The sequence below is a fragment of the Mustela nigripes genome, chromosome 13 (genome assembly GCF_022355385.1).
Source record: "Mustela nigripes isolate SB6536 chromosome 13, MUSNIG.SB6536, whole genome shotgun sequence".
Lineage (NCBI taxonomy): Eukaryota > Metazoa > Chordata > Mammalia > Carnivora > Mustelidae > Mustela > Mustela nigripes.
The window spans coordinates 102,890,900-102,914,895 of record NC_081569.1 but is presented as its reverse complement, the minus strand read 5'-3'; the positions used below and the strand labels follow the sequence as shown (position 1 = coordinate 102,914,895).

The 23,996-nt window shown below is 38.4% G+C and overlaps 1 protein-coding gene across 1 annotated transcript in view; it reads right to left on the bottom strand.

Moving 5' to 3' along the window:
• TMEM260 (transmembrane protein 260) overlaps positions 1-23,996 on the bottom strand; it is a 68,217-nt gene that overhangs the window by 20,610 nt on the left and 23,611 nt on the right. Inside the window, exons 5-10 of the mRNA XM_059373272.1 lie at positions 23,602-23,715; positions 10,664-10,843; positions 8,654-8,694; positions 4,716-4,799; positions 2,943-3,057; positions 1,470-1,639 (exon numbers count right to left, since the gene is read on the bottom strand). Coding sequence (XP_059229255.1) covers positions 1,470-1,639; positions 2,943-3,057; positions 4,716-4,799; positions 8,654-8,694; positions 10,664-10,843; positions 23,602-23,715 — 704 coding nt within the window. The remainder of the gene's footprint in view (positions 1-1,469; positions 1,640-2,942; positions 3,058-4,715; positions 4,800-8,653; positions 8,695-10,663; positions 10,844-23,601; positions 23,716-23,996) is intronic.

The window sequence follows — 23,996 nt, the reverse complement described above, 5'->3', positions numbered from 1 at the left end:
AGCCCTTGTTGAGCAAGCTATGGAATTGTATCCGGGACATGCATCCCCTCTCTACCAGACCTCCTAGTGACGCAGGAGTCCTGACACTGGCTCTACCCTGGTATTATAAAGAACATCAATTTTTTTTTTTTTAAGATTTTATTTATTTATTTGACAGAAAGAGATTACAAGTAGGCAGAGAGGCAGGCAGAGAGAGAGAGAGGAGGAAGCAGGCTCCCTGCTGAGCAGAGAGCCCGATGTGGGACTCGATCCCAGGACCCTGAGATCATGACCTGAGCCGAATGCAGCGGCTTAACCCATTGAGCCACCCAGGCGCCCCAAGAACATCAATTTTTAAAGTTAAGTTGAAAGTGGAAATTCAAGCGCCTAGGTGGCTCAGTAGGTTAAGTATCTGAATCTTGGTTTCTGCTTAGGTCAGGACCTCAAGGCCATGAGATCAAGCCCCTGCATCAGGTTCCCCATTGAGAGCAGAGTCTGCTTGGAATTTTCTCTCTCCTTCTCCCTCTGCCCCTCCTCCCGCTTGTGCTCTCTCTCTCTCCCTCAAATAAATAAATAAATAAATCTTTAAAAAAAAAAAAAGTCAGGGGGAAACTGAAGCTTTTAAAATGCCAATCAACGGGCCCCTGGGTGGCTCAGTGCATTAACACCTCTGCCTTCGGCTCAGGTCATAATCCCAGGGTCCTGGGAGTGAGCCCTGCTTCCTCCTCTCTCTTTGCCTGCCTCTCTCCCTACTTGTGATCTCTGTCAAATAAATAAATAAAATCTTAAAAAAAAAAAAAAGTAAAATAAAATACCAATCAAATCTCACTACAATGAAACTCCAGTGGCATCTTCCACTGCTGTAATGTTTACTCAAATACTGCTAGAAATGAATGAATTTTGATCTAAAATTTGGATATGTTTTATACCAGACTGAGATATTCACTGCCAATGTTATTCAACAGATTTTGAATATATATAGATATATATGTATATCTATATATATCTATCTCTGAATGCCTAAGAGCTGAGAAACTTTTAGAAATTTATTTCAAAATAATTAACATTCACTCCTACAGAGTGAACTAGATAAGGACCGGGTGTTACTCAAAAGATGAAATCTTCGAAGCATAAAAGAGACTTATTTTAGGACATAAAAAAGGCCCAAATGTCTTTACTCTCCATCTAAGTGATATTTTAGATCATGGACTTTTATTATATCCTCCAGATCCTACCAAGCATTTCTAGGGTTCCTCAGAGGAAGATGTACGACTAGTTACATGACCCACCCAAGCCCTTGTTTGCAGTGCCCTGACACCGCACAGCAGGCACGTTGAGATTCTGTTCAAAAGTTTAAGCAGCACTGCCTTTAGACTCAGCTGTCTCGCTTTGAAAACTGGAAGAGGTGAAATGGAAATAAAGCCCAAGACTCTAAATATCTATGTGTCTCTTGCTTGAGTGCTCCTTCCATAAAAATAAGCACGTGTTACCTGAAATTAGAATATATTTGGTAAATTATAAAAAGAGCTGCTGAAAGCCACTCCAGACACTGAAGCGCCCTGACATTCAGTACTCGGTTACTCTCGGAAGCCAGCGCCGCCAAACCCAGGCCCGCGAGGACGGCCACCACCGCGTTGCTTTGCATCCAGAACCTCTCCACCTGCCAGAGACATGCAGACAGGACATCTGGCTGACTGGTTACAGCAATCGGCCAGGTATTGTGGATTTAACAAATACACTATGTACCCCGAACTGCTTATGCCCGCGGTCACTCGGGTCTTGTTTGCGGACTTCCATAGTGCAATTCCTTGTCGCTTTATTTTCCAATTTTCAAGCATTTCTCCTTTCCAGTTGGACACACGAAGCTCCCTTTTTTGGATCCACATATCCATGCCATATTTCAATTCTATGGCATGCACCTTGAACTCCTGGCACTTGAGAAGTGGAGGAGATGGAGAAAGGCTTTTTCTGCTTTACTTCTGAGGTCTCCTCCCAAGTGGGGAAGCGCCCCTAGTAGGAGAGTCCTTACTTCTCCCTGTGAGACTGTAAGCACTGAGCTGAAGGGGAGTCTGCCAGCTGGGAGTGGGCCTGCATGGCCCTGCTCTTTACCCCCCCACTCTTCCTCTGGGAAGTGATCTGCCCATAGGACACACGTGTCCAGGACAGCCCCTTTCCGTGTGGCCCCTGCCGGGCAGGTGAGGGGTGCCTGTGACAGGGCAGGGCAGTAGGGTTGGTGGGGGGTAAGTCCGTCCATTCTGGAATGCAGTAAGAGGAAGGCCCCTGATCACAGATAGAAACTACCTTCTCCCATCTCAGCATTCCCAGTATAAAGGGGATTCGCTCGTTGTAGTTGTCCGGGTTTATCTCGTTTTTCAACTGACTCAGAACTCAGAGGATCAAGAAGGGTATTATTTATGAGGCCTCTTGAACACACACATAAAAAAGAGTTGGCTTGAGTCACTGAAAAGGAGCTGTCTCCATTCATAGTTTCTGCTACAAAGAGGAGAATTACTCCAATCTCAGAAATGGCAGCCGGGGAAGACAGAAACGTGGTGGCTCTTTTGCACAGCACTGAGACCGATGAGGTAAAAACCATGGGAGTGTCTGCATAAGAACCCTCAGCTACAACCTTTCTTTCTTTACTGGTTTTTTTTTTTGTTTTTTTTTTTTTTTTTAATTCCAGGAGATCTTTAGGGTACTTATATCTGCAAGCACACACATAAAATAACTAACTTAAAACTACATTACCTTTATTTTTCTACCTAACTATTGTGTTAACTAATTGCTGCATTTTTCCCCCCTAAAAAAAAGGTCTCAGTCTTATTTGATTCAAGAATTTGACTTTCGATCTATAAAAATTAGCTGTTTCTGAGATCAGCTGCTCCTCTACAAGATTCATAAAGATAAATTTGTACACTCTCCACCAACTTTCTGGACAAAGGAGATATCTAAGTAAAACTTACCACACCCATGAAAAGTGGTTTTGATATATCTAAGTTCGCTCTCCAAGCAAAGAACAATGAATAAATGCAAAACATTCCAGTAAAAAGCCATACCAATGATGGATTTTGTCTGTCCCTATAAAAAAATTAAATATGTCCAAAATTATTTATGTGCATGAGTATCAAAAATATTACATAGTTTTAAACTACAGGAAAGAATTAGAGCTATAAAACTTTCCATACTTAACTGTGGACAAAGAAAGAGCTCAGTTTAAAAAAACTTGAGCTGGAATAAATAACTGAAATATAGGAATCAACTACACACTGTATTACATATTACAGACAACTACACTTGGAACTATGCGGCAAGACATACAAAGTTCAAGTTCAGAGAAGAAATGCAAATGATCAATCTTGTTAAATTTAAAATGTAATTAAACAGATCTGTACCCCTGAAACAAATAATATATCACATGTTAATTAAAAAAGATGTAACTAAACATATGCAAAACAAAAGAATAATTTCATGCCTAAAAATCATAACGATTTTAAAACAGCAAATCTCAGTATTGGATGCAACAGATGCAACCGAATAAGCACGTATGTGAGCACAATCCTTGAGAAACATTAATTTGATAACATATATCAAGAGCTTTAAAAATAATCACAGTTCGGGCACCTGGGTGGCTCAGCCAGTTAAGCATCTGCCTTTGGCTCAGGTCATGATCTCAGGGTCCTGGGATCAAGCCCCACATCAGGTTCCCCGCTCAGCGAGGAGTCTGCTTCTCTCTCTTCCTTTGCTCCTTCCCCCCTCCCGCTTGCATCCTTTCTCAAATAAATAAAATCTTAAAAAAAAAAAAATCACACTCACTGACACAGTAATTTGACATGTGGGCATAAATCTTTAGGCAAAACCAGAAATGTGGATAAAGATTAAACTATAAAAATGCTTTAACATAGGGGCGCCTGGGTGGCTCAGTGGGTTAAACCTCTGCCTTCAGCTCCGGTCATGATCTCAGGGTCCTGGGATCAAGCCCGACATCGGACTCTCTGCTCAGTGGGGAGCCTGCTTCCCCCCTCTCTCTCTGCCTGCCTCTCTGCCTGCTTGTGATCTCTGTCAAATAAATAAATAAAATATTTTTAAAAAAATGCTTTAACATTACTTATATTAGAAGTGGAAGCAATTTGAAGATTCCCAAATAGAAAAACACTTAAGTTAATTCTCTTAGGTCGGAGAGGGGAATTTTATACAGACATTTAAATGACCTTAAGTCTTTTTACCATAAGGGCAAATGCTCACAATATAATGTTAAGTGTCAAGGAAACAGAAATACAGATGTGTGTACATATACAAATTTACATAAAACACTCATGTTAGAAAGTAAATGGACAAAAATAATGGAGGTTAAGAGTGCTGTTATGTTTTAGGTTTTCTTTTATCATCAGAGGTTGCTTTCTTCTTCAGAGGAATTCAAATAGTTGTTTACTTCTTTTGCAATGCAACAATAATGAGTAGCTATAGGCACAGTATGGGATCAAACCAGAAGTTTAAGATATCAAATGAGTTGGTTACTTAGATTGTAATCTACTGCTCAATCTTCCAAAATCATTAATTTATTATCAGAAAACAAAAAACAGGAAGAAGGTAATATATATTTGCTGTAACAGAAATTATTCAAGTCATTTATTTGGAATATAAAATAATACTGGCAATGTTCTCCAAGGGCATATTGAAATATGAATTGAATTAATGAATATGGGAAAAAGAACAGGAAAATAAATTATATTACTTACTTTCTTGCTAAACATATATTTGCCCAAACTGCGAGGCCTTGAATGTTGAGTGAGAGTTGGGTCCTCATACTTGTTACTTGAGAACTGTAAAAGACAATCTAATTTATTATGGGTAGAAAATGAAGTTGGTTAGTTTCAAATACAACATTCTTTGTAAAATACATCTGATTATGCACTGAGTAGTTTTTTTGTTTGTTTGTTTGTTTGTTTGCACTGAATAGTTTTGAGGGCTGGAGGCAGATGTTAAATTACTTTGTCTTCTTTCAAATTTGGGAGAAAAAGTACCGTAAGAAAGAGTTAAATGGTTCTAAGATGTTTTCTAATTATAATATTTGGTTACCAATTTATAATATTTGGGATAGGATTAGAGCAACTAATTCTTCTGTATTTGTAATACTGGTATGCTATATTGATAATATAGTAGAAAAATAATAATAATAAACCAATATAATAATAATAATATACCAATTATAATAATATAATAATAAACCAATATAATAATAATAATAAACCAATCTAGATCCCCAATTGGTTTGGTAAGAAGTCATGTGAAATGAATTTTTGAACTTCAGTCAACAGTGTAGACACGGCCTCCTGTGATTTAGCAAGTGAAAAGAAAATTAATGCAGGTTGCCTAGGTGGCTTAGCTGGTTGAGCATTCATCTCTTGATTTTGGCTCAGGTCATGATATTAGGGTCATAGATTGAGCTTGCTTGGGATTCTCACTCTCCCTCTCTCTCTGCCCCTCCATCCCGCCAACTCTCCTCCTCTTAAATAAATAAATAAATAGAAAATGAAAAGAAAGAAAGAAAACAAAATTAATGCAAATAATTTTCTGAAGATCCGATCATTAAAGAAAAAAAAAAAGACAAGAGAGGTGATCTCCAATCACTCTTCTTCTTTAAAAGGCTTCCTTGTTGTCCAGGGGCACCTGGGTAGCTCAGTCAGTTAAGCGTCCAACTCCTGATTCTGGCTCAGGTCATGATCTCAGGGTTGTGAGATCGAGCCCTGCCTCAGGCTTCATGCTGGGAATACAGCCTGCTTGAGGTTCTCTCTCTCCCTCTCCTTCTGCCCTTCCTCCCCACCGTGTGTAGGCATGAGCTCTCTCTTCCTCAAAAAAAAAAAGGCTTCCTTCTTTTCTGTATTATTTGGTTCAAAAATGTTTAAGCCATAAGAAATGTATTTTTTTCCTATAATTAAACTAAATTCTTCCATTAACTAATAAGCGTTTCCCAAGTGTTATCTGAGTTCTGAAATAGCTCTAGCAGTCTCCAATTTTTAAAAAAATAATGACTATATACACTATCTCAAAGAACTTTCTTCTCCCTGCTGGCAATTTTACTGGAGAAAATGTGATGCCATAATTATGGAAACCACACAATGTGTATTTTACTAATGGAGACTCATCTACTATGAGAAGATATTCTTACTCATTTTCAAACACACTTGAAAAATTGATTCCAGCATGAGGCCCATTTCAAACCATTCTTCAAAAGGAATGAAGTCAGTCTCAAAATTAATTCTTGGAGATCTGTTGCTTAAATGTAAGCTCTAAAACATGGTCACTGCCTAGGGTTAGATTCCATAATTTCCTTGTACAGGATTGCAACTTAGAGATATGCATGGGGAAAGAATTTAATTTGCTTGACTGGAAGAGGAGAGATGATTAGGTCCCATCATTTTGAAGGATTTTCTAGTAAGTTAATTATGAGTTGCTTTTCTCAACTCTCCCGTCCACCTGAAACAATTAAAGACTAGACATTCTCTCACTCAGTCAGAGAGTGCTAGGATTATGCCTCCAATCTACATTCTGATTTGGTTCGAACAAATAATGTTCGAACAAATAGTGTGAGTGCTCATCACTTTTGTCGAGGCTTTTTTCTAGGCATATCAGCTAACTGCTATTTCTTCAATATAAAGGAGGCTTTTCTGATCCCCAATAGATGAGTTTTATGTGCAACTAATAAAAGTTGGATGGATAGTCTAGCAGTACTCTTGAGAGTTCTCTGGAGTTCAGTGGGATTTATTTTTAATTTTTAATTTTTAAAAAATATTTTACTTATTTATTTGACACAGAGAGAGAGATCACAAGTAGGCAGAGAGGCAGGCAGAGAGAGAGAGGGGGGAAGCAGGCTCCCCGCTGAGCAGAGAGCCCCATGTGGGGCTCGATCCCAAGACCCTGAGATCATGACCTGAGCCAAAGGCAGAGGGTTAACCCACTGAGCCACCCAGGCACCCCTCATGTGGGATTTATTAAGGCAAAATATACTGCCAATCTCAAATGAGATCACAAGGTAGGCTGAAAAGAATAGGCAGTGAGTCTTCGGGCCTGCAGCAAAGCAGAATACCATAAAAGCCCACAGACGTTGGTGAAGCTGTCTTTGTAACTGAGCTTCTTGCTACCTTTCCCCAATCAAAAAGAAAAAGGAGCCATAAAGGTTTCAGTCGGACATTAAAAAAAAATATTCAAAATCAGTTGTGAGAACCAATAAAAGGTTATATAAAAATAATTGGTGGCAGGAAAATATTTTCAAGATACAGTAAAAAATGAAAATGAGAGGGCTAATAAAACAGTGTGCACATTATGATCTCATTTTTAAAAGTAAAAATATAAAAAATATTGAAAGCATACAGACAAAAATGTTAATGGGTTAACAACAGTGGTTATCTCTATATGTTGGAATTATAGTAATTTTAATTTTCTAACCTTCGCTTACCTGGGTTTCTAAACTTTCTATAGTGAAATAATAATAATAAACTTTCTATTATGTATCACATTTTGAGAGCAGGGAAAGGGACATTTAAAAAGGAAAGGAGGACAGATGGAAGGAAGCAAACAAGCTAGCAAGTTAACAAGAGGGAAGCCGAGTATCTATGAATTGCCGCACATACAAGGTTGAAATATTCTCCCCACATTTTATTTTTTTTTATAATTTTTTTAATTTAATTTTTTTTCAGTGTTCTAAAATTCATTGTTTCTCCCCATATTTTAAAAACGGTTTTCCAATAGTTCTGGGAATCACAAGTTAATAATCAGTTAGGAGACCACTTTAGTGTTATAGAAGACTAGTCTTCCATAATTTTATATTGAAAATATTATAAAAATAGTACAGAATTGGTTAGAATACTTTTTAGGTTGTCTTAATCTGTGTGGATTTTTTTTTTTAAAAGATTTTATTTATTTATTTGAGAGAGAGACAGTGAGAGAGAGAGCATGAGTGAGGAGAAGGTCAGAGGGAGAAGCAGACTCCCCATGGAGCTGGGAGCCCCATGCGGGACTCGATCCCGGGACTCCGGGATCATGACCTGAGCCAAAGGCAGTCGTCCAACCAACTGAGCCACCCAGGCGTCCCAATCTGTGTGGATTTTAAAGCAATTATTGACCCATTTTTCAAAGAACCCTAGTAGGTGATACAGATAAAATATATTTGCTTCACTGGCTATAAAAAGGTTGGATATTAATTTAAGTCAAAAACAGATCTTAAGGACAGCCTAAAGAAAAGTCTTAAGACACATTAAACAAATGAAACTCTAAAGAATTTAAGAACGCAGCTCAATCCTAAGAAAGAAAACAATCAAATTGCTAAATACAATTTTATAAAATCTCTCTGGAAAAAAAGAGAAGAAACCAAAACAAAGGATAAATGATGTGTAAAGCAACAGTGCACTGGGTCATTTCATATCCACGTGGAAGTGGAAACATTCTAGTGTTGACAGTCTACTGCTAACTGTTGTATTTATCACTCATTCTCAGCTTTCTTTTATGGAAGGAAATGCTAGAAAGTTTGACAATCCACACAACTAGTGAATGTACCCACGAGAGCCACTTCTCACACACACTGCTTCACAAAAGACAAGTCCAGAAGCCCCCAAAATCACTTCGTCTAGGAACTAACAGAGAATTCACTTAAAACCAGTTTCAAGTATTTCATACTCACAGCAAAATTTTAGACATACTGGATCCTGTTTCCGATTTGGCCTAAACATAAAAGAGAAGTTTATTTGCGTAAGTCTTCAGCTGCAGCTGTGTTAAGCTATTGCATTTTAACTATCTGGATTTAGAATATACATGTTTCCTGGGGTGCCTGGGTGGCTCAGTGGGTTAAAGTCTTTGCCTCTAGCTCGAGTCATGATCCCAGGGTGCTGGGACCAAGCCCTGCATCGGGCTCTCTGCTTGGCAGGGAGCCTGCTTCCTCCTCTCTCTCTCTCTGCCTGCCTCTCTGCCTACTTGTGATCTCTTGTCTGTCAAATAAATAAATAAAATCTTAAAAAAAAAAAAAAGAATATACATGTTCCAGGTAGACAATGCAACATCTCTCTTCATTCAGTCTTTGCTTCAGAGCCTTGCTGAGTTTTTGAAGAGAAGTCCACTAGAAACTAAACGCACACATCCTTGAGGAAGAACTGCAGAAATAACGACAGGCTAAAAATCAGTCAAACTATCATTCCAGTAGGAATGATTTAACACACTGATGAATTAACTGACTTGACACTTCTGTTAGTCTATAATTTCACAATTATGTGTGAATTATATAGGTTTCAAATCTGGAATGGCCCTCAAGCAATATTGTAATGGAATAACCAATATAAGTAAGCCAGAGTATAAATTTAAAGTATCAGACTCTCTAAGTCAAAAAGTAATTAATAATTATCCTTTCATTAAGTTATTTTATTATGAAATAGCTCCTCCATACAAACAACACATATATCGTGCATTTAAGGGATAAAGAGGTGTTTTGTTTTATTTTAAGATTTTATTTATTTGTCAGAGAGAGAGAGAGCAAGCGAGCGAGCATAAGCAAGCAGAGTGGCACAAGGCAGAGAGAGAGAGAGAAGCAGGCTCCCCGCTGAGCAAGGAGCCCCAGGACTGGGGCTGACTAGATCCTAGGACTCTGGGATCATGACCTGAGCCTAAGGCAGGAGCTTAACTGACTGAGCCACCCAGGTGTCCCAGGGATAGAGTTTTAAAAAATCTATAGAGCCACTATTCATTTAAGAACCAGAACTGCATGAACACTTCACTTTGTGAAGTATCTCACAAAGCATTCACAGGCCTTGCTTTTCTCACCCCCTAGTGATAACTAGTACCTTGAATTTCGTGTTAATTACTCCCTACTTCCTAAAAATACATAGTTCTACTTCTTCCCTATGTATCCTTGAGCAATAGATTGTTTTGCCTGGTTTAGAATTTTGTATCAGCGGTATCATATAATATGTAGTCTTCAGAGATCTGCCTCCTTGCCCAAGACAAAAAGCACAACCATGAGAGAAAGATCCAATGTTTTTATTAAAGTAAAAAAAAAAAAAAAAAAAAAAAAAAAAATATATATATATATATATATATATATATATATATATAGTGTTTGTCCTTTTATTTTTCAGATAACCTTTACTCTAACCACAGTGTTTTTTCCCTAATTTATGTTTCAGGGAAAGCAAGGCCTTTGGAACTTTAAAAAAACATAGTGAAATTATATCTTATAAAGTATTTACATACAGGTATTATACTAAATACTATCATGAACACTATTTGTCAAATATGAAAAAAGAAAGTGTTTTGGTCAAGGTACATTAAAAATTTTGAGAGTTTTTTTTTTCCTTCTAATCTTTTCCAAATATTTTTAATCACAGACCAAGGGACCTAAATGGTACCCAATGCTAAGAAGAATGAAATGCTTCACATGCTGGGAGCAGAGTCTTTTTAATATTTGTTATCCTGAAAAACATATTCAGGACATACAACATTATGATGTCAGGTTAAGTAATTCCAAGTTTTTCCTAATGTACGCTAAAGGCCACATTGCAAGGAGCAAGTTTGTTACACAAATAATGGAAATGAAAATTCTGTACTGTCATTGATAGGCATTGCTTTCCTTCAGTCAAGGCCCAGGCAGAACACTGAAGCTTCATCACTTACTTCCTGAAAAGGGCTTTAAATATAAATTTACCAGACTGAATGTTCCGTATTCTTCCCTGAGAAAATGCGTCAAAAATCCTAGCAACGTTGTCTGGTCTCCCCAGGTCCACCGAGCTTGATTAAGGTAGGATGAGATAGGAAGGTAGACGTAAGGCAATAAACCAGCAGAGAAGTAGACACTGAACTTCAACAGAGAGCCCAGGGAGAGTTCCTGCAGCAAAGCATATCATATAACAATGTTTATTTTTAGTCCATTCACCCTGGAACTTCAAGAACACATCAAGGAAAACATCAAAATGTTTACTCAGAGCTGATCTCTCCATTTCTATTAAGTCACCACAGAATACTATGTTAAACCTTCTGAGTGCTGTGGATTACTAGAAAATTGCATCAGCCTGAACTCCTTTGCATGGCAGGGGAAATCAAAGTGAAGCAAATAATATTAGGGAAGACTCCGGAGTATCATATTTACATTTAAAACCATGTCATACATGCAGCATTATAAGTCTGGGATAACACGCTTGCAAGTGATTGTTTGACTGATTCTGAACATACGCCAGATATTGTTCCAATACAATTCCCTTCCTCACCGTCACCAGAAGACTTCAACTATATTCTCTATTATGATTACACACTGACGGTAGGATTCTTTCTGCAAGGGTTTAGGATATTTCATGGAAATATTTGTCACAAATGAAGCTAGCTTTTACTTAACCTCCCAGTTCATCCAAATGCTCTTTTCCCTCAGTGTACATACAAGAGGGAATACCAACGGAAATTTGTTGTGTGTAACAATGTTGCCTCATAAGAGAATGTATCTCTCATCTGCGTATGTGTTTTAAGATTTATTAATTTATTTCAGAGAGAGAGAGAGAGAACAGGGGGAGGGGAAGAGGGAGAGGGACAAGCAGACTACCTGCTGAGTGCAGAGCCCTAAACGGGGCTCGATCACATGACCCTGAGATCGTGATCTAAGCTGAAATCAAGAGCTGGACACTTAACCGACTGAGCCACATAGACACCCCCTCATCTGTATTCTTCTAAAACAAAGGACAATATTGACAGAGTCTTACAAAGATTACATCCACAAAAATACCAGCATACTAAAAGATTCAAATAGTGGTTGCTGGGGCACCTGGGTGGCTCAGTGGGTTAAAGCCTCTGCCTTCGGCTCGGGTCATGATCCCGGGGTCCTGGGATAGAGCCCCGCGTCGGGCTCTCTGCTCGGCGAGGAGCCTGCTTCCCCCTCTCTCTCTGTCTGCCTCTCTGCTACTCGTGATCTCTGTCTGTCAAAAAAAAAAAAAAAATTCAAATAGTGGTTGCTTTAGTAATTGGGAAAAGGGATCTCTTACAAATATAATAACTGGAAATTGCTTACTTTTCCTTTATAAAAAAGGGAAAATTCATATATATACAAGGGAATATTCATATGATACAAGAACCAAGGTTCACATTCACCTGAAAGAGAACAAGCAGTTGACTTATACTAGCATTTTCAAATAAACACTCTTCGTTGAAAGTGGAGTGTTTTTGCTATAGGACTGATTTCATTTGCTATTTCTAAAGGGGTAATGAGATGCATAAAAATACTGGCATGAAGGGAGAGTAAGAAATAACTGATCGAGCAATATGCCTTTGCTCTTCTTAAAAGTAGTTTTAAAAAAAGCAAATGTTCACATTTTGACATTCTCTGAATGTTCTAAAGTATGATTTAGAGTGGCATGACGCACCTGCCGGAGAATTTTCCTTTTGTGCGAGAAATCAACAGAGAGACGATTACACGAGAGCTTTTTCAGATACTGAAGGAGAGTGGCTCTGAATCTGAGCTGTACATACATGAGAATCACCTGCAGAGCTTTTTAAAAATATCAATGTCTGGGCCTCACCCCAGACCAATTAAATGGGAACTATTCTGGAGTGGGGTCAGCATAAATATACATACATATAAAGATATATGTATGTATACATGCATATACATTTATGTACACACATACACACACTTTTTAAAAGGTCCCCAGATCATCTGAGTAGCCAGGGTTGCAACCAACTGACTCAGGACTTCCTTTTTTTTTTTTTTTTTAAGATTTTATTTATTTATTTGACAGACAGAGATCACAAGTAGACAGAGAGGCAGGCAGAGAGAGGGGAGGAAGCAGGCTCCCTGCTGAGCAGAAAGCCTGATGCGGGGGGGCTCGATCCCAGGACCCTGGGATCATGACCTGAGCCAAAGGCAGAGGCTTTAACCCACTGAGCCACCCAGGTGCCCCTTTTTCCTCTTTTTTTAAAAAGATTTTATTTATTTGACAGAGAGAGACACAGTGAGAGAGGGAACACAAGCAGGGGGAGTGGGAGACAGAGAAGCAGGCTCCCTGCTGAACAAGGAGCCCAATGCGGGGCTCAATCCCAGGACCCCGAAACTAAGACCTGAACTGAAGGCAGAAGCTTAACCCCCTGAACCACCCAGGGGCCCCCTGACTCAGGACTTCTTACTCTGCCTCAAGTCATCTGACCAGTGAGATCCAACTCTGTCACTTCATTGGTAGGCCTTATTTTTTAGCCTCTGCTATTTAGCGAACATGAAATGTCCTTTGAAGAGTCATACCTGCCCACATTTCATCATTCATCAGGTGCTGACCTAAGCACAAAATAAACAGGCCCTCAGACCAGCCTCCTAACTCATCCACTCTGAGTCTTCTGTGTTTGATACAAAGCACATGGGTCTTCTTTCTATTAACTAACACAAAATATTTACTTTTTAAATTCTTGTCAGTCAGCCAATTGCATCTCTCTATTATCTGAATGCACCTGCTCTGATGTCAGAAGGCTGTCTAGGAGTAAGGACATCAGGATGGCAACACAGATCATTCCTGACTTCAGTCTTCCTCACAGAAAAACCAGTTAGCGACTATCTACAGACAAGACATCACGGCATCACTCCTCCCCCACACCAGCCCAGCTCGGCACTAACAGCCTTCCCCCAGGGGTAATGGTTTTTCTAGTGGCAAAGGAGAGTCCAAGGCAGACATCCAGCTCCCCCAGCACGGCAGCACACTTCCCAAGAGGCTCATTCGGTTCTCACCTCTTGACTACCATGGTGGAAAGGAGTCTGCTGGGCTCAACTACTGGGGATCATGTGGACAGAAGGCAAGCAGGGTTTTCAGCAACCAGCGCTCAGATCTGGAGGACGGTGTTCCCGCTTGCAGCTGTGCCCAAGCAGAGATCCTAGCCAAGCCCCGAGTCCGTCTGTAGAGCTGAGCCGGGAGCTGATCCCACCCTCAACTAATTCTGATTTACTTGATCTGGGGCATACTTTAACATAATAAAGTCCACATGTGACAAGTTCATAGCTATCATACTTAATGGTAAAAGACTGAAAACTTCCCTCCCAAGATCAGGAATAAGACAAGGGTGCCCGCTCTTACCAAGTCCTGTTCAACACAGTCCTAGAAATCCTAGTCAGAATATTCAGGCAAGAAAAAGAAATAAAAGGCATCCAAATCAGAAAAGAAGTAGTAAAACTGTCTCTATTTGCAGATGACATGATCTTATATAGAGAAAATCCTAGACTCTACCAAAAACCTGTTAGATTAATAAAGGAATTCAGTAATTAATTATTTTAATGCCAAAATTAGTCATGTTCCCACAAACTAACAATATAACTATAAACTATGAAAAAAAGGAAAATGATCTCATTTACAGTAACATCAAAAACAATAAAATATGTAACAATAAATTTAACCAAGGAGGTGAAAAATCCGTACACTGAAAACACAAAGGCACTAATGAAAGAAAATGACGAAGATACAAATAAATGGAAAGATACCCCTTGTTCACAAACTGGAAGAATCAATATTTTTAAATGTCCGTATTACACAAAGCCATCTATAGACTCAATGAAACCCCTATCAAGCCTCCAGTGGCATTTCTAACAGAAATAGAAAACCAAATCCTAAAATTTGTATGGGAGCAAAAAAGACCCCAAATAGCCAAACTAATCTTGCAAAAGAGGACTGAAGCTGGAGGTGTGACACTTCCTATGTTAAAGCACATTGTGAACCTATTGTCATCAAGAGTTCAAGATGGCAGGGTAGAAAGATTCTGAACTCCCTCCCCCAGACACAACAAATCTACAAAGACATGGAGACTATCTGAACAAGGGTCTCTACAACCAAGAATAAAAGGGCCACATGAACACGTGTGGAAGAAGAACAGACATGGTCTCACCGAAACCCCACCCCAGTGCTGCAACCCATAGTCAAGAGGGGGTCTTATAAATAAAGGACTTCTCCCTGAGGAGCAAGGGGTTTATGCCCCCAAATAAGGCACCCCAACCTTTGGGTCCTGCACCAGAAAGATGATCTCCCACCAAATGTCTGGCTTTGAAAGCCCACAAGTCAAATGTTCAGGAAAATTATAGTGCTGTAGGGGACAGGGACTCTGCTCTTAAGGATTCACAGACAGACTCACTCGCCACAGAACCTGGTACAGAAGCAGCAGTCTGGAAAGTGCTAGACCGTAAGTGAAGAAGATTCATTTGCTAATCTTAAAATGTCTGTTGTAAGGGCAGAAGCCTGGTAGAACTCTCTCTGGGGACAGAGATGCTGGAGGGTGCCATTTCTGGCATTCTTCCTCTATCTTACTAGTGCCAGTGAGTGCGCCCAGTCCTGTGTGCCACTCCATCGCAGCTCTGCCAAATCCAGCCACGCAAATGCCCGACCTCACATACCACTCCCACCAGGGCTCCACCAAAGTCAGCCAGGGTGCACAGTCTACACGGGAGATACCCCTGAAATGCCTGGATCTGGTGGCCAAGGGGAACTGCATTTTTGGGTCCTATGCGTCAGACAGTTCTTGGCAGGCTACCATCTCCAAGGGACTGCACTGACAACAGACTAAAACCACCCCTGGTTTTCCTATGAAAAAACTGCAGCCTGAGGGTAGGTTTCAGGTTTACCACACATGGAAGGGCTACAGAAGTGCTCTCAGTGAACACAGGCTGAAGGATACCATCTTTGAGCTCTCAGCTGGCCTCACCACAGCCTGCTGGCACTTCTCAGAAAGAAGCTCAAACATTCCTCGGGATCCCTGAATTTGCAATAGTCCCTAAGGGGAGATCCTCCAGAGCACCTGGTCTGGACGCTAGCAGGGTCTATGACTGCAGTCTCCCATGACTGTATATATTTGCATACCTTGAAGATGCTGACTGAGGGGCTAGTTTCCAATCAGCCTGAAACTAGGTGCTGACTGAAATCCCTCCTTCTGGAACCCTCACAGGTCTTGACAGAAGAACTGGAACCTACCAAGAGAAACTCAGGCTGCTTAAACAATCATAAAGGTTTGAGAGACAGCCAAGAGCTAGAGCAAAGTTAAACAGTGAGGTTGACCTCCTATGTGGGGCCACTCCTGCAAGACTGGGAGAGACAGCTATTTTGCCTAATACCTAGGAACAGCCACAGAGAATCAAGCAAAATGTAGAGACAGAGGAGTTTATTTCAAACAAAAGAACAAGATAAAATCCTGGGGAAAAAATCTTAATGAAACTGAGATAAGCAATTTGCCTGACAAGAGTTAAAAGTAATGGTCAGAAAGATGCTCACCACAGAAGAATGGAGGAACCCAGCAAGAACTTCAATGAAGACAGAGAAAACATAAGACAGTACCAAACAGAAGTCACAGAACTGAAGAATACAATAACTGAACTGAAAAATACACTAGAGGAGTTCAACAGCAGACTAAATGGAGCAGACAGAATCAAATGAACTAAAACACAGGGTAATGACACTCATCCAAACCAAGCAACAGAAAGAAATAAAATTAAAAACTGAAGACAGCTTAAGAAATTTACGGGACAGGGGCACCTGGGTGGCTCAGTGGGTTAAGCCTCTGCCTTCGGCTCAGGTCGTGATCTCAGGGTTCTGGGATCGAGCCCTGCATCAGGCTCTCTGCTCGGCGGGGAGCCTGCTTCCGTCCCTCTCTCTGCCTGCCTTTCTGCCTACTTGTGATCTTTCTCTCTCTGTCAGATAAATAAATAAAATCTTTAAAAAAAAAAAGAAAGAAAGAAATTTACGGGACAATATCAAGCAGAATAACGTGTATTATTGGAGTTCCAGAAATAGAAGAGAGAATGGGGCAAAAAACTTATTTGAAGAAACAATTGCCAAAAACTTCCCTTACCTGGGTAAGGAAACAGACAACCAGATCCAAGAAGCCCAGAATTCCAAAAGAAGAGGAACCCAAAGAGACCCACTCCAAGATACATAATTAAAATGTCAAAAGTTAAGGATAAAAACAAAACAAAACAAAAACCAACTTGTTACATAAAAGGAAATCCCCATAAGGCTATCAGCAGAAACTGTGCAGGTCAGGAGAGAATGGCATAATATATCCAAAGCACTGAAAGGAAAAAACTTCCAAACAAGAATACTCTACCTGGCAAAGTTATCACTCAGAGAGATAAAGATAAAGGAGTTCACTGACACTAAACTAGCCTTATAAGAAATGTTAAAGGAATTTTTTAAGCTAAAAGGAAAGGGCATTAATTATAAAAAGAAAAAAATTTTAAAAATATCCCTGGTAAAGGTAAACATATGGTTGTGGTTTAATCACTTATAAAGCTAGTATGAAGGTGGGGCGTCTAAATGGCTCAGTTGGTTAAGTGACTGCCTTCGCTCAGGTCATGATCTTGGAGTCCCAGGATAGAGTCCCTCATCAGGCTCCCTGCTCAGCAGGGAGTCTGCTTCTCCCTCTGACCCTCCACTTCTCTCTCTCACACACACACACACACAAATAAATAAATCTTAAAAAAAAAAAAAAGAAAGCTAGTAGGAAGGTTAAAAGATAAAAGTAGTAAAAATAACTACAGATATAGTAATTAGTTTGGGATACACAAAATAAAAAGATGTAAAGTATGACATCAATAAACCACAGGGCAAGAGGAATAAAAATATAGTTTTAGAATGCATTCAAACATAACTTGTTATCAACTTAAAATAGCTTGTTATATATATACACACAGACCATTATATATGAGATTTACGGTAACCATAAAGCAAAACCCATAGTAGATGGACAAATGATAATGAGAAAGGACTCTAAGTGTAGCACTACAGAAAGTAATCAAACTGCAAGGTAAGAAATCAAGAGAAGAAAGAAACAGTGAGGAATTACAAAACAGATTAAAAGAATCAATAAAATGGCAATAAATACATAGCCAACAATTTCTTTAAATGTAAATAGGCTAAATTCTCTAATCAAAAGACAGAAAGTGGCTGAACTGATAAAGAAACAAGACCCATTTATCTGCTGCCTGTAAGAGACTTACTTCAGATATGAGTACATACATGGACTGAAAACGAAGGATGGAAAGATGTTTCGAGCAAATGGAAACCAAAAGAAAGCATGGCTAACGACCGTGACATCAGACAAAATAGATTTTAAAAGAAGGTTATAATGACAAAGACAAGTATTACAGAATGATAAAGAGGTCAATCCAGCAAAAGATATAATATTTATCAATATTTATGTACCCAATTTATGTACCCAATGGAGAAACACCTAAATGCTTAAAGCTAATACAAACAGACCTAAAGGAAGAAAATGACAGGAATACAAATAATATTAGGGGACTTTAATGCCTCACTTTTATCAATGGATAGATCAGCCAGATAGAAAATAATAAGGCAACATCAACCTTAAACAATAAATTAGATGGAGTAATGGAGATATATATATATATATATAGATACATATACTTATGTATCTATAAACATTCTATCCAAAAGCAGCAGAATACACTTTCTTCTTTTTTCTCAGGTGCACATGGAACATTCTCAGGATAGATCATACATTAGGCCACAAAACATGTCTTAGTAAATTAAAGACTGAAATCATATCAAGCTTCTTTTCTAAACACAATATGAAACTAGAAATCAATTACCAGAGGAAAACAGGAAAAGATCACAAATATGTGAAGATGAAACAAGATACTACTGAACAACCAATGTCAATGAAGACATCGAAAAAGAAATTTAAAAAATACCTCGAGACAAACGAAAATGGAAATACAACACACCAAAAAAAAAAAAAAAGAAAGAAAGAAAAAGAAAATAAATACAACACACCAAATCAATGGGATACAGCAAAACCAGTTCTAAGAGGCAAGTTTGTAGAGACAGTTAAAAAGAAAAATCTTAAATTAACAATCTAATTTACACCAAAGGAACTAGAAAAATATGAACAAAGCCCCGAATTAGTAGAAAAAAGGAAATAATAAAGATCAGAGTGAAAAGAAATGAAGTAGATACTTAAAAGACAATGGAGGGGCGCCTGGGTGGCTCAGTGGGTTAAAGCCTCTGCCTCCCGCTCAGGTCATGATCCGAGGGTCCTGGGATCAAGTCCCACATCAGACTCTCTGCTCAGCAGGGAGCCTGCTTCCCCCTCCCTCTCTCTGCCTGTCTCTCTGCCTACTTGTGATCTCTGTCAAATAAATAAATAAAAAATCTTAAAAAAAAAAAAAAAGACAATGGAAAGGCCAATGAAACTAAGAGCTGGTTCTTTGAAAAGATTAACAAAATTGACAAACCTCCAGCTAGACTAAGAAAAAAAGAGAGAGGGCTCAAATAAATAAAATCAGAAATTAAAGAGGAGAAGTTACAATTGATACCAAAGAAAGCCAAGGGTTCATAAGAGACTACTGTGAATATGTGAATAATTACACACCAACAAACTGAACAATCTAGAAGAAACAGATCAATTCCTAAAAACATAATCTTCCAAGACTGAATCATGAAGAAGTAGAAAAATCTGAATAGACTGATTACTAGTAAGGAGACAGAATCAGTAACTTAAAAACTCCCAACAAAATTCCTGAACCAGATGCCTCTCGGGTGAACTCGACCAAACATTTAAAGATTTAATATACGTCCTCCTTATACTCTTTTAAGAAACTAAAGTATAGGGAAAGCTTCCAGATATGTTTTATGAAGCCACTGTTACCCTGCTATCAAAACCAGAAAAGGACCCCATAATAAATAAAATAATAAATAATAAAAAAATAATAAATAAAAATTTTTTAAAAATTAAAGGCCATATCCTTCACATCCTTGATGAACATAAATGCAAAAATCCTCAAAAAATCCTCAAAAAAATTAGTGAATGAATTTGACAATACACCAATACATTAAAAGGACTATACACCATAATTAAGTGGAGTTAATTCCAGGGATGCAAAGTGGTTCAACATCAGCAAATTAATCAATATGATACACATTAACAGAATGAAAGATAAAAATCATATGATCATCTCAATAAATGCAGATAAATTTACAAAATTCTTTTATGATTAAAAACTCTCAACAAAGTAGGTATATGGCCATTGAAAGGCCATATGTGACAAGCCCACAGCTAACATCATATTCAACAGTGAGAAGCTAAAAGCTGCTTTTCCTCTAAGATCAGGAATAAGACCAGGATGCCCATTCACTCAACATTGTATTGGAAGTCCTAGCCAGAGCAGAAAAAAAAAAATAAAAAGCATACAACTGGAAAGGAAGAAGCAAAATTTTCACTATCTATAAATGACATGATTTTATATAATGAAAACCCTAAAGATTCCACCAAAAAACTGTTCGAACGACTAACTGAATCCAGTAAAGTTGTTGGGTACAAAATTGATATAAAAAAAAAACAACTGTTGCTTTTTTTTTTTTAGATTTTATTTATTTGACAGAGATCACAAGTAGGCAGAGAGGCAGGCAGAGAGAGAGGAGGAAGCAGGCTCCCCACTGAGCAGAGAGCCTGATGCAAGGCTCAATTCCAGGACCCTGAGATCATGACCTGAGCCAAAGGCAGAGGCTTTAACCCACTAGAGCCACCCAGGTGCTGTTGACTTTTTTACACACTAGCAATGAACTATCAGAGAGAAATTAAACCAATTCTGTTTATAAGTACATCAGAAGGAATAAAATAGCTATAAATAAATTTAACCAAGGAAGTGAAAGACCTATACACTGAAAGCTATAAGACACTGATTACAGAAATTGAAGAAGATATAAATAAATGGAAAAATATTCCACGCTCATGGATTGTTAGAATTAGTATTGTTAAAACAGCCAAAGCAATCTATAGATTCAATGCAATCTCTAACAAAATTCCACAGTCATCTTAGAGATAGAACAAACAATCCATTTGTATGAAACTACAAAAGATCCCAAATAGTCCAAGCGATTTTTAAAAAGAACAACAAAGCCGCAGCACCATGCTTCCTGATTTCAAACTATCCTACAAAGCTACAGTATTCAAAACAGTATGATATTGGCATTAAAACAGATACATAGGGGTGCCTGGGTGGCTCAGTGGGGTAAAGCCTCTGCCTTCGGCTCGGGTCATGATCCCAGTGTCCTGGGATCAAGCCCCGCATCTGGTTCTCTGCTCAGTGGGGAGCCTGCTTCCTCCTCTCTCTCTGCCTGCCTCTCTGCCTACTTGTGATCTCTGTCTGTCAAATAAATAAATAAAATCTTAAAAAAAAAAAAACCACAGATACATAAATCACTGGAACATAAGAGCCCAGAAATAAACCCATGCATATATGGTTAATTAATTTATGGCAAAGAGGCAAAAATATTCAAGCAGAAAACAAAAAATGGTGTTAGAAAAACTGGACAGTCCCATGCAAAAGAATGAAAATGGACCACTGTCTTACACTGCATAAAAAATTAACTCAAAATGGATTAGACTTGATTGTAAGACCTGAAAACATCAAACTCCTAAGAGAAGACATAGAAAAGAGACACACACACACACACACACACACACACACACACACACACACACTGGAGTATTATTCAGACACAAAAAGAAAATCCTGCCATTTGCAACAACATGGATAAAACTTGAGGGTATTATGCTAAATGAAATGAGTCAGATAGAAAAAGACAAATACTGTATGACCTTACCTACAGTGGAACTGAAAGAAATGGAACTCCCAGAAACACAGAGCTGATTGGTGATCACTAGAGGCGTGGAGTAGGGAGCGAGGGAAATGGGTAAAAAGTGGTCAAAGTCTGCAAACTTCCAGTTATAACATGAATAAATTCTGGGGAATGTAATGTACAGTATGGGGACTACCGTACTGTACCAGATATTTGAAAGATGCTAAAAGAGTAGATCTTAGAAGAAGTTCTCAATACACACAAGCGTACCTATGTGAGGCAACAGATGTGTTAACTAACCTCACTGTAGTGATCATTTTACCATCTCTCCATATATCAAACCGTCATGTTGTACACCTTAAACTTATACAATGTTATATGTCAACTGTATATCAATAAGCTGGCCAAAAAAAAAAAAAAGGAGAGAAAGAAATGAAGACTGAATAAAAATAAAAAAAATTAAAAAGGCCAGCTAAGCTAACTCACAGCAGGATGTGAATGCATCCCCATCTACCCATCCGTCAATCCACAAGAAAAGTATTTGGGCCTCTTTAGGTTTGCAATCTATGGGAAAGTCTTCACTGAATTACAGTTTAAGTTATATCTCCATTATTTAAAATCAAGGGTTTATATAATAAAAGACCAGATAAAGAACCTTCTGTATATTCTACAAAACCACTGTTAGACACGACCTGTTATGCTGCTGGGTATTCCTCATGTAAGGTTGGACGTGACTGACTTCACAGTACTCAGTTCCAAGAAAAAGCTGATCTTCCCTGTCAATTGTTATTTCCATTTTTTCTAACACGTAGTAAGAATTTTATAACCTCCAGGGCGCCTGGGTGGCTCAGTGGGTTAAGCCGCTGCCTTCGGCTCAGGTCATGATCTCAGAGTCCTGGGATCGAGTCCCGCATCGGGCTCTCTGCTCAGCGAGAGCCTGCTTCCCTCTCTCTCTCTCTGCCTGCCTCTCCAACTACTTGTGATTTCTCTCTGTCAAATAAATAAATAAAATCTTTAAATAAATAAATAAATAAATAAATAAAAAAGAATTTTATAACCTCCATATTATCCTTTATGTTTTGTTGCCAGAAGCTAAAAACAAAATATATTCGAGTACAGTAAATACAATCACCTAAAGTTTTGTCATAATTTCCCTATTTCTGTATAATCATTTTACTAAACCTGTGTTTTCTAATATAGTTCTGACTATAGCAGCAAAGAATGAAATGAGAAACAAACACATAATAATGTGTTTGTGAGGTATAATAATACAAACAATACAAAGAAATAATAAGTAAAATGACTCCAGTACTGGCTTTGTATTTAAGATTGTTTTAACCTCTCGGAGCAAGACTGACAGAATAAAGGGCTTCTGTCTTTCCAAAACCTCATGTCTAACTCAGCTCCCTGCTTCTTCGGTCCATCTCACAATGACTTACACAGTACAGTAATTTTCTTACATTGCTTTACACCACCATTTCAATCAATAATCATTTTTTCCTTTGAGGGAAAAGGAAAACTATAATAAATCATTTTTATTCTAGAGAAATCTGTTAGGAGAAAACAGGGTTGTGATTTTCCAGAGATTTTGTTACTTGGTTCATGAGAGCAGTGATGATGTCTGTTTAGTCGGGAGAGCTCAATCTCTAGCATCTAGATCGGCATTGATCGGGCCCTCAACAGACAGTGGGATAAATGAATAAACTCTCATTCATACACTATCCTTTGTTTTAGGACATACAATAACACAATCAAGGAAATCTGTTATTTCGTTTTCACTCCTTTTAGCCTATTATTATCAAGGTGCTGCTCAGAATCAGTAAGAAAATTATGAATCAGACCAGCTGTCACTGCAATCAATACTGCATAATTTTTGTAAATCCTGTTTTTTTTTCAGTCAATGTTGTTAGAGCCTCGGGTCATTTACACTTTATATAAAACTAAAAAAAAAAAAAAAATTGAAAACCCCGCATTTTATGCCATAAATATCAGGCCTTAACAAAATATTGTGAATTTTCATTAAAAACATCCAAAAACCTACCTTCTCTTTTAAAAGTCGGAAGAGAATCCATGGTATTATGCACAAAATATAGAGTACTATTGTATGCTGATTACATAAGCTAAGGCCACAGCAGAAAGCACCAATTTTAGCTATCTGAAAAAAAAAAAAATCTAAGTTAAAAATTTATCTAAAACTCTTAAGTAAGCACAACAGTAAAAAGTTATTCTTTATATGAGAACCAAGCATTTGTACCATAGGTCAGACTGAAGTCAACTTCAGACACAGTCTCGCTTCTACAGACACTAATATTTAGCACTGCTATTTTTTTTATAATATTGTCCATTCTCATCACATCATTGCAGTTTGACCTAATAGGACTGTCTTCAAAGTAAGTTTTAGAAAGTCCTGCGTGATAACTAGGTAAGTCCTACCAG